At 45.5% G+C, this 19,688-nt stretch overlaps 1 protein-coding gene across 1 annotated transcript in view; it reads right to left on the reverse strand.

Annotated features, from left to right (window-relative positions):
* The window catches only part of LOC126248406 (LIM/homeobox protein Awh), a 345,532-nt gene that overhangs the window by 66,685 nt on the left and 259,159 nt on the right, over positions 1-19,688 (reverse strand). The window contains exon 3 of the mRNA XM_049949364.1: positions 12,612-12,829. Within this exon, the coding sequence (XP_049805321.1) occupies positions 12,612-12,829 (218 nt within the window). The remainder of the gene's footprint in view (positions 1-12,611; positions 12,830-19,688) is intronic.

Genomic DNA, 19,688 nt, shown 5'->3' on the forward strand with positions numbered 1-19,688 from the left:
GCAGCGCGGAGCAGAGCAGGTGTCGTGTTTGAGGCGGGCTGAGCCAACATTTGGCGCGGCGCGCTGTTTGATCTGGCGCCGGCTCGCGGACACACGCACACACACACACACACACACACACACACACATACATACACACACACACACACACACACTGCACCTAGGTGCGTAATTGTTGGTGCGGTCCGGCCGCAGGGTGCTGTAGAGCGGTCTGCCCGTGTCTACGTGTCAGCACCGGACACAGGACCCTCCTGCGAGGCAAAGCGGTCTATGTTCCACCTACCACACGTGCAGTGCACTTATTTGCACGTGGAAGAACGTCAACTATGGTACCTGCTGTGGGGACAGTGACGTCACACTACCCTGTGCTATGATCAGAGATCAGCCGTATGGAGTCCGAAAAAGTTGATTTAATAATCCTATGCGGCGGTATTGAAAACAAGCCAGTTGCTGCTCCACGATGTCAGGTAGCATAGCTGCCTCCTAAAGCACAAGACCACTACAATGGACAAGGGCGTGTGTTCAAAAAGAGGCCAGGGATCAAACGTAAATAGCTGCTAACGCGAAAATACGAGTGATAACTAAAAATTAACTGGTTTAAAATGGCGTTCTGCAGCTCAGGAGAACTTTATCTGGATATCAGGGCACCAAGGCATCTAAAACCTGAGTAAGTAGGCCATCGTACAATCAGAAGATTATGATGTAGTAGTATCATTTCAGAACAAAGTAGCGTTTTTCAACTTTTGTTTATTCTGTTTGTCTCACTAACCTAAAATAACTGTATTTGTAACCAGTTACCTGTTCTCTAAAGTTGCGAGCAACTCTAAACTCAGGTATGCGTATATATTAACCAACATCAGACACAGATCAGGTATCCAATGCAAGAAACTGGATGGTCTTTGTATATGCAAAATAAAAGCTGCAGCTGATCCCATACCAATCGAGGATCTAAACCGGTACTTCACTTTAGCTACAACCACAACTGAATCGCAAACCTTTCAGAGACTAATTGATTAATTCAAGGACGTAAACGATGTTAGCCGCGAAAAATTCAGACTTAAACGTGTTACTGGAAATGCTTCCAAAAATCCAACATACATATCAGATCAGCATCTACTAGACATGATGGTATCACAGTTCGAACGATGAAACTTATTACTGACACACTATTGCAGACAATAATTGATATATTCAATCACTCCTTGACAACAATTGTGTTCCCCGAGACCTGGAAACAGGGACCTGCCCAGCCACTGCAAAAAAAGGACATTGCCACTGCTCACTGTGGTTACCAATCTACACTGGTGCGCCAAAACACAAACATCATCTGGTTAGCCGGCTGGTGTGACCGAGCGGTTCTAGACGCTTCAGTCTGGAACCGCGCGACCGTTACGATCGCAGGTTCGAATCCTGCCTCGGGCATGGATGTGTGTGATGTCCTTAGGTTAGTTAGGTTGAAGTAGTTCTAAGTTCTAGGGGGCTGATGACCTCAGATGTTAAGTCCCATAGTGCTCAGAGCCATTTGAACCATCATCTGGTTAATAGAACGAAACAGTAGCGATTCTAGGTAGCATGACTTCGGCAAGTCCGGAGGTATGTGGCATCAAATACACTCCTGGAAATTGAAATAAGAACACCGTGAATTCTTTGTCCCAGGAAGGGGAAACTTTATTGACACATTCCTGGGGTCAGATACATCACATGATCACACTGACAGAACCACAGGCACATAGACACAGGCAACAGAGCATGCACAATGTCGGCACTAGTACAGTGTATATCCACCTTTCGCAGCAATGCAGGCTGCTATTCTCCCATGGAGACGATCGTAGAGATGCTGGATGTAGTCCTGTGGAACGGCTTGCCATGCCATTTCCACCTGGCGCCTCAGTTGGACCAGCGTTCGTGCTGGACGTGCAAACCGCGTGAGACGACGCTTCATCCAGTCCCAAACATGCTCAATGGGGGACAGATCCGGAGATCTTGCTGGCCAGGGTAGTTGACTTACACCTTCTAGAGCACGTTGGGTGGCACGGGATACATGCGGACGTGCATTGTCCTGTTGGAACAGCAAGTTCCCTTGCCGGTCTAGGAATGGTAGAACGATGGGTTCGATGACGGTTTGGATGTACCGTGCACTATTCAGTGTCCCCTCGACGATCACCAGTGGTGTACGGCCAGTGTAGGAGATCGCTCCCCACACCATGATGCCGGGTGTTGGCCCTGTGTGCCTCGGTCGTATGCAGTCCTGATTGTGGCGCTCACCTGCACGGCGCCAAACACGCATACGACCATCATTGGCACCAAGGCAGAAGCGACTCTCATCGCTGAAGACGACACGTCTCCATTCGTCCCTCCATTCACGCCTGTCGCGACACCACTGGAGGCGGGCTGCACGATGTTGGGGCGTGAGCGGAAGACGGCCTAACGGTGTGCGGGACCGTAGCCCAGCTTCATGGAGACGGTTGCGAATGGTCCTCGCCGATACCCCAGGAGCAACAGTGTCCCTAATTTGCTGGGAAGTGGCGGTGCGGTCCCATACGGCACTGCGTAGGATCCTACGGTCTTGGCGTGCATCCGTGCGTCGCTGGGGTCCGGTCCCAGGTCGACGGGCACGTGCACCTTCCGCCGACCACTGGCGACAACATCGATGTACTGTGGAGACCTCACGCCCCACGTGTTGAGCAATTCGGCGGTACGTCCACCCGGCCTCCCGCATGCCCACTATACGCCCTCGCTCAAAGTCCGTCAACTGCACATACGGTTCACGTCCACGCTGTCGCGGCATGCTACCAGTGTTAAAGACTGCGATGGAGCTCCGTATGCCACGGCAAACTGGCTGACACTGACGGCGGCGGTGCACAAATGCTGCGCAGCTAGCGCCATTCGACGGTCAACACCGCGGTTCCTGGTGTGTCCGCTGTGCCGTGCGTGTGATCATTGCTTGTACAGCTCTCTCGCAGTGTCCGGAGCAAGTATGGTGGGTCTGACACACCGGTGTCAATGTGTTCTTTTTTCCATTTCCAGGAGTGTATGTGCACACAGGTCCCACAATTCCAGTTATTTACGGTGCAGTAGTTTTTGGACGCGGAGCTTGTGCCGGGTAGACTAGCGGAGCTGTTCAATCTGGCTCAGATCAGGCGAATTTGGTGGCCAAGACATCAACATGAGTTCACATCAAGCTCCTCCAATCACATTGGTCTTGCGACATAGACAGTTTTTCTTCTGGAAGATGCCATCGCCATTGGGAAAGAGGTGCCTTCGATTACCACCGCAAGCTGCATGAAGTCCCAGGCGAATGGTCCCATAGCATAACACTGCCGCCACTGACCTGCGTACGTGCGCGGTGCATATTTCCAGCAGTCGTTCGCCAGGGTGATGGCGTATTCGGACACAATCGTCGACCTGATGTAACAAAAAACATGATTCATCCGGCCAAGTGCCACATTTTTATTAATCAACGGTCCAACTCGATTTCCCCGTGTCCACAGCAACCGTAATAGACGATGTCGTTGGGTCAAAAAGAGAACACATATATGCCACCTACAGTGGAGATCAGTGTTCAACAATTTGAGCAAGAGTGTGCTCCGAAACACTTGCACCTGCTCCGGCATTGCAATGTCATCCGATGTGCAACAGATTGCCGCCCATCCTGCTGTATTAAGGTACCCCGTATACTGAGTCCTGTTCAGTTACTATCAGTTGTTCGTATTACTCTACGTGTTGTACATAACTGAATACAGTGTGCTTCATCAAAATTAAGAGAAATTACATTTTACTGCGTCACGTGACCGCAACGACAGCAGGCGGCATTCAGTCTCGTTGTGGGTTGTGGTCATTATGCCTCGGCTCGTTAGTGTGTGTGTGTGTGTGTGTGTGTGTGTGTGTGTGTGAGAAGATTTTGTACGTGAGGCAGCTAGCAATTTGTTACAGAAGTGGCTCATATGACGGAGGTATCACCACCACTTTAGAGGTGTTGAGAGTGTTAAAGAAATATGAAGATTTATGTTACTTGCCAACATTTATAGTATTGTGGTAAATAAGCCACACAGTTTCGGCAGCTGGCACGTAATATTGTCAGTACTCTGTCATAATTCACTTACTTGCTTCCCTTAGGCTTATTGTGCTGAATAAAAAGCCGGATGAGTGGTTCCAGCACACCGCCTAGATTAAACCTCCTTTACGGTCAGAATAGAGAAATAACAGTGATTCTCGATCTCGTGCAGCTTCTATCTGCTTCGTACATCATGCTCGTCAATAACACGGCGTATAGTACTGTATTATTGTGAGAACTGTCGAAGTTACGAAACTAGTAAAATCTGAAGAGGGCAACGGGTGGAAAGGTTTGGATGTAGTGAGCCTTCTACGTCGAAATCATTAGAAACGGGAAAGAAACGTGGGACTGTATCGGAAAAAGAGTGGAATAACAAATACATTTTTTGAAGGAACGGTCGCGGTGCTAGCCTTTGGGGAAACCATGATTATGTCAGAATGTCAAGGCATGAATTTTGACCCCACTCCTCACAAATACGTGTCCAGTTTCTTACCCACATCCTTCGGCATACATCCCTAAACAAATCGTTAAATATCTCATTTTTAAGTCCTACTACGAATTTCAGGCAGCAACTTGCTGCCACAATCGGAGCTTTGTGGTAGTTCTGTTAGCTTTACAAGGGATGATTATCGACTGCGATCGCGCTAGAGTTTGTAGGCAGAAATGTTTCAGTAGTAGCTATCGAATCTAGATCGGCGTTCATTGCGTTCTGCGAATTAGCTTTGTCTGGGAGACTTCTGCAGGACGACCGACGTCTTCATGGAAAAGTAATAGACTGGAAGTTAGACTTATAGGACTTGCACTCGTAAATGACATCTAAGGCTGAGGACTGCACTCTCATACAAACCGCAGTTTCGTGAGTTAACATCTTGGTTCTGTTTTTATTGCTTATAGATCCCCACGTATGTATAACACTATTATTGTTTTGAACCAGAGGAAGTATACAATCCTAGATGTTGTTCAAGCGGTTTTCGTGAAGATTTGCAGTGTGCAAAGTAAAATAAAAATAAGTCACAAAGATCGAGGTAATTTCAAATTGTTACAGGGAGGACAAATGAGAATCATACTTTTTAGGAGAGAAATAACGATGCCTGTTACTCTCTTGACGATTTTTCTAAAATGAGGTAACCGGTTGCCAGTCGGACTGCAGTGGAGTATCTGATATGCAGTTTCCTCCAAAGCACTGACACGTCAGTGAAAGAACTGCAGTCGGCTTTGAATTAAACAAAATGAAATTATCAAAGAGAGAAAGACCTAGTGTGTAACTGATCAGTCAATGAAAAACAACTGACAAAAATGCAGTGTATAGAGGCAGTTTTGGTGTGCATCATTGGTTGGGTACTCACGTGAAAGGGTAAAGAATTACGAGTTCGTGCTACATTAGAAATCAGCGCCTACACAAATCCTAAAGCAGATATTTTAGAATTTCAGCTCTTTACGATGTTGGAAAGACTCCTGGACGTGTGAGTAGCCATCCGCGGTCCATCCGCGAATTCACCTCAAATTATGCTGTTCTCCTGGGAAGCTGACGAGTAGTACAACTCAGATGAACAAGCGACGTTGGGGAAGAGGACCGCCTGCTGCCAGTGGCACAGCATATATAGTGGAGTGGAGGAGAACGGCGGAATGGGGGAAGGGGGGGGGAAGGGGTGGAGGAGGTGAAGGAGGAGGAGGAGGAGGAGGTGCAGGAGTAGGAGGAGGAGGAGTTTCCAGTAGCGGCCGAGAGACGGGAGACTGCGTGTTTGAGCAGCGTGGCGCGCAGGTCATCTGCAATGTAGATGGCGGCGGCGCGGACTGCAAATCAATTTCAGACGCGATTTCACGGCGGGTAAACACGACGCGGCTGTGGTGGGGGCGGCGACGGCGCATGCGCCTTCGGCCTCTGCCGCCGCTCCGTTCCGCGCCGCGTGCGATGAATAAAAGATGACGGCCGACACTCCACGGCGGCGCCTACGAGTTACACACTGCATCTAGCCGACGCGTCGTACACGGCTACGAGGCTGCTCTTTCGTAAGGTGGCCCAGCCACTGAGGAAAACACACCAAATCACTCGGCTCCACCCTTAAATACGATAACATGGCCCAAGTCCAAAACAGACGCCACAGCACGGCAAACACACCAGTTACCTGTCTTCTACTTCCTTCCACTATTGTAATATCACTGGTTTCCTTTCTAATTTAAGGAGAACGCTAACAGTAATTTATTAGCAGATGTTGTAATTTTAGAGGAATATTTCTGCTGCAACTAGGTTACTGGAGGGAGATAGGCAGATATACACCGAGTGGCCAAAGTCATGATGATGCATTGGGCTACGAGTCGGTCGATGGCTGCTGCAGCCTATGTGATGCATGTGTTTCTGTACAGTTCTGACGGAAATGGTTTGCTGACGGCCCACATTCAAACTGGCGGCGACTTTACTCACAGCAGACTGTCAGTCATCCCGAGTGGCTCTGCGGGGACGACGTGACACTCTTTCGTCAATCACCTGTGGACTTCCTGAGCGTCTGTTTACGAGTGTGGAAACACTGCCTCCGCCGTACTGAACATTCGGCCTACCATTGACCTCGGAAACCCAATTTCTTGTGTAATCTCCGATATGACTTTTCAACCAAGGACAACCTGCAGATACAACACATTGTATGTAAAGGGAAGAAAATGAACCTTCTTCAAGAGCTCGAAATTTACATCCACAGCTCCAACTCACAGCATCTTATTCTTAGAGAACAAGTACGCTTTGCAAACAAGTCATTTCTACATTTATTTCATGGTAATTTAGAAACAAAAACTGTAACTAATTGCCCCTCGCAACTAGCAATCAAAAAATCCTGAAACATGAAACGCCTTACAACATAAAATAATGAATCTAAATACTTGATTTGTATAAATCTTATGACAATCCAACGTATGGAAATGGATCACTTTACACTCTCTTTCAGTTTATTTGCCTCGTATTATTTGACAACGACTATTCAACCTAGAAAAATTTGCCAGTAAACATTCTATAGGGTGATTATAATTAAAATTTCGCTACTTTAGAGGGCCCCCAGGAACAACGAGTGATCGCAGGAGAATGAAACTTCAGGCAAACATTTTTGAGAACATGCAGAAGAGAAATAGCGAATAAACCGCTGAAATAAACGAATTCTAGGTTCCACCTGAGAAGATAATATTTCTTAACTGCGTACTATGTTACGTTCCAGGTTAGAAACGTTGTTGCACGTGTCAACTACCTGCGTCCACGGCAGCCTGGAACCGCGCTACAGATTGCTCAACTCCTGCACTAATCATCACAGTTTGAGTCCCACTGATGAACCCTGTCCTTCAGATAACCCCAGAGCCAGAAATCACACGGGTTCAAATCTTGTGATCCTGGTGGTCACGCAGTTTGGAACTATCGCCCTGTGATTCGATTTACTCTAAATGTGTTAGAGAGTAACCGAGTGACTGCACGACCAATGTGATGTGGAACCCCATGGTGCATCAAAACAGTTGAGTCCAAAGCATCTCTCTTCGTAGAGCAGCGATCCCGCCTTGATGAAGCATGTCACAGTAACGTGTGCCGTACGCACTGCGTGTCCTTGGTCCGTGGGGTCCTAGTTCGTCCTACGTCACCGTACCAGCACCGGCACCTAACGGTAAGTCAGGACACTAACACTACTAACAACGCAAATCCCGCAGGGCACAGTTCCAATACCATTCCTATAAAGTTGGCGACCCATACGGTAAATAGTTTTCCGGCTACACTCTCTGAAGTGGTGAAAATTTTATCATCACCACTTTGCATATATTATAAATCGTAGTACGATTCCACGATTAGGTAACAGTTTTCATTTTCGTAACTTGTAATATCTGCTACACTTCCGTTTATTCAATCTCTCTGTACTGTTAATATCTAAATTCTTCGACCATAGCCTCTTTATTCCATTGTAAACACGTTGGGTGTTGCGAAATCACGCCTTGTCTACAGTTATTAACATCTAAAATATAATTACTGTGTGAAAGGCGTAATACAGCAGTCTAAATAGAGGGTGACACACTGAAGACGGCAATTTTGAACTGCGTAGTACTGAGAGCGCAGTGGGGGGGGGGGGGGGTAAGTGGGGGAGATCATAATGCAAGACGCCATTTCAGTTACAATGGAGCAATGGGACTTGCACCGTTTGTTCGCCAGTGACAGTTTCATTAGAAGTGGTGGGTCAGTTACAGCTACGCAATAAATGTTTCGTGTTCAATTCGGTCTCGGTCGACTCGGAGTTGTTCCGAGTCATAACACAATCCTCAGATGAGTGGATCACTTCAAATCAACGTTTAATATAGTGGATAAGATGATTACAGGCCCGGGACACAGCGTAACGATGCCAGAAAATGTTGTAAGGGAAAGAGATAGTCAGAAGCCCAAGACGGTCACTAGATGTCATGTTAGTAAACTAGCAATCAATAGTGAATCGTTTAGACAAATTTTGAGTACATTAAAATTCCATCTGTACAAACTTCTTGTTATGCAACAACTGAAGCCAACTGATTTTGAAGTACACGAAGACTTTGCTTGCAGAAAGCAGTTGATTTTGAGTGATAATGTGGTTTTATTGGTGAGCGATGAAGCTAATTTTCATTGAAATGTGACCATCAACAAGCAAAAACTGCGTTAATGGGCTCTTCAGCATCCACACATTTTCACCAGCGTCCTTTACAGTCTTTTGTGCTACTGGCTCTTTCGGCATCATTGCCCCGCATATTTTCGAAGAAAATGGGGCCACAGTACTGTTAATGCGGTTCGATACATTGATATGGTTGAAACGATCTTCAAGCCAGAACTGAGAAGAGGAAGAATCCCTTTAAAACATATTTGGTTCTAGCCGGATGGCGCTACTTAACCGACGGCGAACTCTTCAGTGGCAGTTATTCGGTGCGTTTTTCTCGGAGAGATTATCACATGTTTTGGCAATGTTCCTTGGCCTCCCAGATCTAAAGACCTACCAGTGTGTGACTTTTTTGCGGGGGCACCTCAAGAACTGCGTTTATAACCACATACCTGCCAAATTTGGACCAGCTGAAGAATGCAGTCATTCAAAAAATTGCTGCCGCCCCGACAGAGCCATTGGTCCTTGTGCTGGGGGATTTGGAGAAGATACTTGAATCGTGCATTCGAAATGATGGAAATCGCCTCGACTTCATTATTTTTTACAAATCAGTCTGGCCTACATTAAATGACAAGTAATGAGCTGTGTGAAGAAGGATACATTAATTTTGAAATTGTCCGAGTATTCTTTATTTAAAAACCGTCTGTATCCAATGTGTCACCCTGTGATTAGTATGGTGATGAATGTGCATTTCTATAATCGAACAAATGTGTTGTTTCACAATCCTATAACAATTTCCATTTTCGTAGTTTGTAATAGTCCGCCCTTCGTGGTCTCGCGGTAGCGTTCTCGCTTCCCGAGCACGGGGTCCCTGGTTCGATTCCCGGCGGGGTCAGGGATTTTTCCTGCCTCGAGATGACTGGGTGTTGTTGTGTCGTCTTCATCATCATCATTCATCATCATTACGGTCGGAGGAAGGCAGCGGCAAACCACCTCCATTAGGACCTTGCCTAGTAAGGCGGTGCGGGTTTCCCGCATCGTTCCCCTACGCTCTGTAAAGAAGCATGGGACTTCATTTCCATTTTTTTCAATTTTTAATATCTTCTCCATCTGTGTAATAAACACCTCTGAACTTCTTAGATCTAATTTATCCGACCATAAACACTGTATTCTAATGTAAACACGTTGGAGTTGCGAGCTCTTGTTGTATTTACAATTACCATAATCTAAAGTGCCATTACTGTTTTAATGGCGTAATACTGCCGTTCAAATAATTATTATGGTGACATATACGCAGTTAGAGTGCGCAAATCGAAATGTGTTTATAACAAAATGTGCGTTTACGATTGAATACTCCACCTTTAATTATACTATTGCACTAATACTCGTATTTTCAACACGTCACTTTGCCACTTCCAATTCTTTCACTTGTGTCCATTTCGTCAACATCACGTAATTTGCCTTTTATTCAAACAGTGAACTGCAACACTAAATGTGGAAACATAAAAATGAATGTATGGTCACCTGGGAATGCCACCGAAAACAGTCGTGTCTTGAATAAATCGCCTCCAATTGTGACTGGTAGTGGATCTTACTCTACAAGCTAATAAGCGATATGATCACTGCAGCTTTCAGTGATTATGATCTCACGTTCTGAAGTCTGCTAACTCACGACCCACCTCATTTTTCTCTACCCACCGTCTCGTAACACACTGCTCAGACGTGTGAACACTCGTGCTGTATGACACATACAGCCAAAATATAATTCGGTTCCCTCATTCGTCGCTCAAAAACGAAGGTGTTAGCTCGCCTTAAGATGTTGATTCCACATAGAAAATGCCCTTTATTGAAGCTAAGACATAAAGGGTGTAAAAGGAAAACAACTTACATAAAATTTTTGAGTGTTCAGAAAAATTAAAAAGAAATATTTTTTGTGTTTGTCGCAAGTGATGTTCAGAGATGTGTTCAATCCACTGCATGATGAATACTGTTTTAGAGGAGTTGCTGACCTCGTATGGGTTCCTTCTTGTGGAGGGGGGGACGAAGCGTTTGGAGTACAAGACATTGATACGCACTCCAGAAAAGCTGGTTGCCCGTTTGGCTGAAGGTACAGCCATTATTCGTGAAACGTCTGGTTGTTTCGAGAGTGTTAGACAGTCACAAAGCACGCATAAACCAGTTGTGCATTAATGTAATCGGATGACATTTTTAGCAGCATCTCTAAAACAATATTCATCTCTCGGCAGGCAGAACAGCGTCTCTGAACATCACTAGCGTCAAATCCCTCATGGATCCCTAGCAAGGAAACGGTGCACTTGCGACTTTTTTGTTGCATAAAAATGCATTTCTTTTTATCTCGTTAAAACATATGCAGTTCTTTTACACCTTGTATTACAGCACCAGCAGAAGCATAATAGAAACAGAGGAATGAGAGTTTTCTACTTTTACTGGTCATTTCAGTGATGTTAAAATATCTACACGTAGTGTTTCTTTTTACAGTTCATTGTTGCTTCAGACTGAAGACTGGTTTGATGGAGCTCTCCGCGTTAGCCTATCCTGTACAAGCCGCCTCTTCACCTCTGCATAACTACCGCGACCTACATCCATTTAAGCCTGCTTATTGCATTCGAGTCCTTAGTCCCCCTCCACAATTTTTCCCTCCTCCTCTTCCCCTCCCCCCCTCCTCGGCCACCACACTTCCCTCCTTTACCAAACTGAAAATTTCTTGATGTGTTCTATCAACCGATGTTTTCTTTTAGACAAGTTGTGCCACAAATTTCTTTTTCCCCCAGTCATGGAGGATTTATAGATTTGTTATTCAATTGCCCATTTAATCTTCAGCATTCTTCTGTACCATCACATTTCAAAAGCTTCTGCTCTCTTCTTACCTGAGCTGTTTATAGTTCACGTTTCACTTCTGTACAAGGCTACACTCCTGATAAATACGTACAGGAAATTATTAACATTTAAATTTACATTACATGATAATCAATTCATATTTCTCAGAAACTCTTTCCTTGTTATTGCCAATCGTAACTTTATATCGTCTGGTATTCTGTCAGTCATCATTTGTTTTGCCAAATGAGGCAAGTCTTTTGAGGAGAGCTCTTAGTAGATGTTACCGTGATACGGAGGAAGGAAGTATGGAGGGATGAAGAGAACAGGACAATAGAGGTAAATGTAACGCCATGTCTGCGAAAAGAGTGAGGGTGAGGAGGGGTCCATGACGTAGGGCTAGGGGATGTACAAATGGAGCCTGGAGCACGAAGGACTGAGATTGGATCAGGAGACTGGGAGAGGTGCTCGAGTCATGACCACAGCTTATAGAATGGGTAGAAGTCAGGTTCTGTGCCACGAAGTCTGTTGAAGCTGCCTTGGAGGAGGATACGGAGGGTATGGAGCTGGAGGGAAGGTAGAATGTGTTGGTGTAGACGCGGCAATAGCCCAGGAGTAGAAGGATTGGCTAGACAGTTAGGATCTGATATTAGAGTTTGTGGAGATAAACGAAAAATTTGGGAACTTAAGGGAATTTTATCACTTGACAGAAGATACGAGAAGGAGAGGGAAGACGGATTTGGAAGGTGAAGCGGAATGCAATGAATGAGATACTTTGGTGTGTTGAAAGTAAAATGTTCTAGCTTGTTATGCCGCGTCATGTTCCTCTTCAGTTTCCTCCACACTACCAACGTTGCGACCCTTTGCTGGGATCTCTTTCGGGATCTCCTGATTTTCACAGTTAGCTGTACACGGTCCAGTTTTCAGCTGACTTTTATCACCAGGAAATCCCGGGCAAGATCTCGAAACGTCAGTCGTGTAGAAGAAATTGAAGAGAAAGATGAAGAGACCTAGCAACCTAGAAGATAATACCTTCAGTGAAAATTGTCAAGAAAACCTGCAGAAGTACGTATTCTAGTGTGCTCTTGTAGGGAGCTGTTTGGAGAAAACACGATGATGTGAGAGTGGGATGGCGGACGTACCGTCAGAGGAGGTGCTGCCGCCGTCAAGTGTCTCGAGGTAGTGCGTCTTGCAGAGGACGCGGTCCTCGTGCAGCGCGAACTCCTCGCCCGTGGAGAGCTGCCGCTTGCAGGCGTCGCACGCGAAGCACGCCAGGTGGTAGACGTGCGCGCGCGCCTTGCGCACCCAGTCGCTCGCCGAGATGCCGCGGCAGCACTTGGCGCACTTTGCCCCGAAGCTCCTGCAACACGCCGCGCACAAGGAGCAGCTTGCACGTTGCTTGTCTTGCTACTTAATTACTACTGTACACTCGCGTTCATTTTTTTTCCGTTCTTCTGGACGTAGTAAATGTTAGGATTACGGGTAATGTTGCTAGCACTGATGTGGGGAGAAACACAGTTGAATGTGTGAGAAACACTGGGAGCCAACACTTTCATTTTGTTTGTTTGTTTGTTTTGCACATAATTAGAACCACACATCGTTCATTGTTAGTCCCTTCTGTATTTTATATGGTTCAAAATGGTTCAAATGGCTCTAAGCACAATCGGACTTGACATCTGAGGTCATCAGTCCCCTAGACTTAGAGCTACTTAAACCTAACTAACATAAGGACATCACACACATCCACGCCCAAGGCAGGATTCGAACCTGCGACCGTAGCAGCAGTGCGGTTCTGGACTGAAGCGCCTAGAACCGCTCGGTCACAGCGGTCGACTGTATTTTATATCCTTACAAAATATAAATTGCATTTTGTAAGTAATAAAAATTAGTTGATCGCGTAACTTGTGCCCTTTGATGTATCCAAAGCAAGTGCCTTTGATTCAAGCACAGTTTACGTGCCCAAACATAAGAAATCTGTATAATTATCGTTGTTCTTTATACTCAATAGAACGCTCTTCATCATGATCAAAGGCAAGAGTTTTCTGTTATTATTCATAACTGCGAAAGTTGTTTTTAAATAACAGAAACACATTTTATATTTGCTCGACGAAGTAATGAAGCGATGTTTGATATGTTTTTGTTTCGCGGTGTTTTTGACAAAATTTCGTTTTCTAGCGCTGTATGATAAGTCTGTATAGGTTTTTTATCTGTACTACACCATGCCTCCGTTTCATGTAACAAATCAACAGTTTTCGAATAAAACCTGATTTAAACATTGACAATTTCAAATTTGCTGCAAATATTGTTAATTTTTAAGTTCAAATGGTTCAAATGGCTCTGAGCACTATGGGACTCAACTGCTGAGGTCATTAGTCCCCTAGAACTTAGAACTAGTTAAACCTAACTAACCTAAGGACATCACAAACATCCATGCCCGAGGCAGGATTCGAACCTGCGACCGTAGCGGTCTTGCGGTTCCAGACTGCAGCGCCTTTAACCGCACAGCCACTTCGGCCGGCAATTTTTAAGTAACAAAGAAGAAGATAATAATGCAGAACAAAAATGTTGCATAGATTATGCAGCTCTGTATGTATCGTCATTGACTTTCTAGGTGATGAGCTGACCAAGATTTGCAACAAACAAGTCAACTTACTGCTCAGGTTTAGTACTAACTGAAGAGATCCCAGTAAAGGGTCGCAACGTTGGTAGTGTGGAAGAAACTCAAGAGGAACATGACGCGGCCTAACAAGCTAGAAGATTTTACTTTCAACACACCAAAGTATCTCATTCATTGCATTCCGCTTCACCTTCCAAATCCGTCTTCCCTCTCCTTCTCGTATCTTCTGTCAAGTGATAAAATTCCCTTAAGTTCCCAAATTTTTCGTTTATCTCCACAAACTCTAATATCAGATCCTAATTGTCTAGCCAATCCTTCTACTCCTGGGCTATTGCCGCGTCTACACCAACACATTCTACCTTCCCTCCAGCTCCATACCCTCCGTATCCTCCTCCAAGGCAGCTTCAACAGACTTCGTGGCACAGAACCTGACTTCTACCCATTATATCAGCTGTGGTCATGACTCCAACACCTCTCCCAGTCTCCTGATCCAATATCGCTCATCTGTGATCCAGCCTCCATTTGTACATCCCCCAACCCGACGCCATGGCCCCCCTCCTCACCCCACTTTATTCGCAAACATAGCGTCCCATTTACTTCTACTGTCCTATTCTCCTCATCCCTCCATACTTCCTTCTTCCCTATCACGGTAACATCTACTGAGAGCTCTCCTCGTGTGTTGCAGTCTTACCGCGGGTAACGGCAGGGGAAGTGCTAGCAGCGTCCGCCATCTCGCACTTAGGATTATTTATTAAGTGGGAGGGGGGAAACGACAATTTTGCTTTTCTCGATAGGCGATTAACCTCTACATAAACGATCTCCCAACCACACACAACACAATGATGGCAATCTACGTGGATGACACAGCCATCCTTGCGCAAGATTGGAAACCATCAAACATTACGTCACGCCTACAGACTGCACTCAGAGTGAGCCTTGGTTGGAGAAATGGCGTGTGCCATAGAAAGTTTTCTAATTTCAGGTGCACGCCGGTACTTGTACCAATTAGGCTACTGTAGTATGAGTAAGTGTAGAGTACGGCGGTTTTCCTAGTAGCCTTGGTCAGTTAAGATTGTAACCGTGGTAGCTGTACGTTAGGTGTGTTGCATACCTACTGGGCGTTCCTCAGTTTGATCTCTGTTTGCGTATGCGATCAGTGTCTTACCAGACTCCCCTAGAAACCGGAAGAGGTGATTAACTGGAAATATCTTGGCGTTCTTATTGAGCTGGGTACCGAATCCTAAAATCAGAACTAATGGTCCGAACACTCGCAGCGTCATTCATACCGAACCTGGTACCATCAGATCCAGTGTTCACACTTGCTACTGACCAAGAGGTTACACGCATTCTAGCCCAACCATCGCGCGACGACATTCGACATGCTAGCACAGCCGAAGTCTCCTGGGCTATAATGCATTCCGCTGCTAGGAAAGCCCCTGGTCATGACGGCATTCAAAACCGTGTCCTCCAGGAGTTCACGGATAAAGCAACTGAGTACCTAACACACATAACTAATGCCATACTAAAACACCAACACTTCCCCGCCTTTTAGAAGACGGCCAAGGTCCTGATGTTCAGGAAGCCGGGGAAAGACCACAGCCTCCCACAAAATTACCGACCTATCAGCCTTCTGAGCTCGCTCAGTAAGATTGTTCAGAAGGTGGTTCTCAAACGCATCACTAGGCACTGCATAACAAATGACATCCTGAGACCGGAGCAATTCGGCTTCAGGAATCACCACTCCACAACACAACAGCTCCTACGAGTCGTTGAACATATAACATATGGCTTCAACATAAACAAAGCTACAGGGGCGGTGTTCCTGGACGTCTAAACGTAGGATAATGTGACAGCGTAGGCTTTTCTGGCGAAACGATCGTGATATTCCTGTCCGATCTGTCATCGGCTTCTAAAGTCAAATTGACGTAATGCTTCTGCGGTCCATCCGTTCGTCGTCTTTACATGCGACACCTTGGCTGCATCAGTTGGCGAGACTGAGAAAAGTGGAGAGATGCACCGTAAAAGTGAGTTTGCGGATGAGGCCGCTGCGTCTAATACACTCATACCTCACAAACAGGAGTTTCAACACTGACGTGCAGGGAAAACAATCAACACGACACGACACGGTATACACGCGGGAGTACCCCAGGGAAGCATCCTAGGGCCCCTACTGTTTAACCTGTACGCCGACAAGTGCGAAGCCGTTCTGTTCACTAGAAGACCGAAGCAACTGCGCAAACACCGCTACTGCAGACCAATAACTCTACATGAACGCCCAATAAGTTTCCGCGAGAAAGTCAAACACCTCGGTGTCTGGCTGGACCGGAAATTACTCTAGGGGGACCACATACAACACATGACCAACCGAGCTAGCGCGAGGCTCAAACAGCTCTAGCCTATGCTCAACAGGCGTAGCACACTGAACAGAAGGGTGTCGAGGTCCATGTACATGACACTTATGCGACCCCTGATGACGTACGCAGCTCCTGTCTGGGGATACGCTGCGCCTACACGCCTGCGCCGTCTGCAGCTCATACAAAACAAAGTACACAAAATCATAAGCAATACTCCACGATACACACGCTTCGCGGAACTTCACCGGGAATACCGACTTGAGACTCTCACGGAGGTAATCCACAAACTCACCACAAGACTATACAGAAACTCCAGACATTCGCAGAGCCCGTTTATTCTGAATCTGGGGAACTACGACCACAACCATAGATGGAAACATAAAAGGCCGAAAGACATACTTGTAAGGACATAACGTCTATGGCCAAGCATACGCAAACATAACGGTACAGGCGAGCCCCTGTTAATCAGACGCCATTACTGGATATACAGCTGAAATACACTGCCGAATAACTGGCACCACACAGGGAAGCCGTACCGTACACTGCATGCGGACAAGCTCCACACATCCCCCACACAGTGAGATGATCTATGGCCGATCTCCCACTACTGTATAACGATCTTGATTGTTCCAGGAATGTAGCAGCTGCAGCAACTGGGATACATCGCCATCGCTTGTCGCGGTAATGATGCATGATACCTATACTAACAAATCCAACCTTCGCAGCTAGTAAGCCACTACTGCTCTTACTACCCATCCCACTGTAGCAGAGGTTTTTTTCCCACGGCACGAGCCATGGCACTTTTTTCCCCTCTGCTCTTCCAATCGCTACCCTCACTCGCGTTTCGTCAACTATCTATCACCTGATAGACCGTGTTAATGCGTAGTCTTACCCAGACGCACGGACAACATCACAGCCCAGCATCCTGTGATCCACTTACTAGATAATTAGCATGTTTACGGAGGTGACAGTAGAACTTTTGGTTTGGTCGCCACGTTGGTGCGGGCGTGGAGGGGCCCCATCTCTAATAAATCTTGAAGATCAGATGAGGATGAGAAGGCCCAACTAAAACTTTAAGCTGAAGCTGTTCTTCCGTTTTAATAAGATATGAGATTCATTCTCACGTTCACCTGAAACGGAAGCCTCTACAAAGTCTCTGTTCCTCCAAATACTTCGTCACAATTTGAAGGTCAGTTTTGTTTTCCCAGTTGCGTTTCAATAACACAAGAACACTATTGGTGGAATTCACACACTTTCTCTTCATTTTGCGATAAATAATTTCGGCGGAAGGTATGTGGACAGCGTGTTGCCCTTGTCGCTCTTATGAGCTTGAAAATATCTGCAGTCCGTGTCATAACGACGCGAACAGTTTCCATGTTCATACCTTGCTGCTCTACCTACAAAGAAAAAAAGCGACACTGCTCTACTCTGGTGTTTCAGCTTGGATTCACTTCATTTAATCTCTTTGATGTTCACTAAAAACAGTCTTCATAAATACGTAAATTATAAAATCTCTTAACACTAATCGTACATGGGAAGGTGTCTGGCGCATTATTGCGCATCGGATCGTAAGAACGCAAAAGCCACTAAAACACTAAACGAGCAAGGCGTTTTCAACGGCAAAACCTTGATTTTCTTTCTCTTCCCGTTCACTACAAAGTTAATCAAAGGAAACAGAGTCTTCGTATGTTTACAAATTGTTGACGCGTAAATTATAATAGCGTTAATTCTGGTAATTATTCAGAGGGTGTCGAGATCGCTGTAGAAGTTCTACTGATAAATCATATCCAGGATGGCTGGCCCTTCGGCTCCCGTTGTTACTCTAACTGCAAATAATCAAAGAGTCGCGGTGGGAGATGCGACCCAGAGTCCAGAAAAAGCCCGCTGCTTTTTCTGTGTAAAACAACTCGAATGTTTTGTCCAGACAGCTGCACTCCTGAGCACTTAGTCCTCATTCCACAGAACTAGAAACACCTTATGAAAATAGAGTGTTTGCGTCAACTGTCAACCTAGGTATAAGACTATTCTTTACCGAAGTATTATTTTTGTGAAACTGTCTATTTATAAATGCAATTCTATCTTTGATTACACAAAATATTAAACCTTTCGCTAGAGATAGCGAATAGCTGTGTGTTTGTCACAATATTGCGTCCAGAGACGGTTCTACTAGACAGTCAAAGTTTGAACGATCAGTTGAGCAAATTAATAATAGATTTTAGACATTTTTTCCTCCTTACGGTGACCAACCGCAAGTTTCTAAATTTCCGTCTCTCTTTTCGGCAGAATGCTGTACTGTACCATAGAACTAAATTGTTTCATAAACGGAGAACGACGAGCTGTGGACCAAATGTCTCGAACGGATTTCGTTGACGGCATTGAAGCGAGACCTTCAGATCACCGTGAGGTGCTGGTTGTCTCTGCTCTCTCTGGGGTCAGGTCGTCTCCAAGTCGGCAGGGAGTTTAACTGCCGACATATCGGGCTAGGGTGGGAGCCTGCTGCCGGGGGTTACTATTATTTACTATTATCTGATGCCCAATAATAAACCAGACACCTTCTCTTGTATTGTTGCACAGCTTAAATATTGAAGGATTTATTACAGACCGCATCAGTAAACATCCAAAGGATTAAATGAGGCGCAACTAATCGGACGCATCAGAGCATAACAGTATCCTTGATCGACAGTAGACCAGCAGGATTTGTGCAGTAATAATTTTTCTCATCAGTAGGACACGCTCTACAGATGTTTTCAAGCTCAGAAGGGCAACGAGGATGTTATGTGCTGTCCACACACTCGCCGCCAAACCTACGCATTTATTGCGAAATGAGGAGGAAGTGTGTTTAATTCAGCGGTAAGGCCTGTGTGTTACTAAAACGCTAGTGGGAATTGAGAGCCATTCATCAAATTGTGACGAAGGATTTGGGCGAAAGGAGAGGTTGCGTAGGCCTCGTCCCACACAACAGGCAAGCACTGAAACACACTCCGCTGTGATGCACATTTTTAAGAATGAAGAGACACACTAACTCAAATTTCTTACACGATTATAACATGTTAATATTTATTTGTTTTCCATTCTGCGTGACAGTCGAGTATTTTGACGAGTTGATTGGCATTTAAAATATCTGCAATGGAATCTTATCGTTAGTAGCAGAACAAGCCATAGTTTTGTTAATTATCAACAACTTGTGATGTGCAAACTGATTTCGATCAGATCAGAAAAGAAACTAGCGAATAAAGTAGTAGGGTAGA

This window comes from Schistocerca nitens, chromosome 1 (assembly GCF_023898315.1).
Source record: "Schistocerca nitens isolate TAMUIC-IGC-003100 chromosome 1, iqSchNite1.1, whole genome shotgun sequence".
Lineage (NCBI taxonomy): Eukaryota > Metazoa > Arthropoda > Insecta > Orthoptera > Acrididae > Schistocerca > Schistocerca nitens.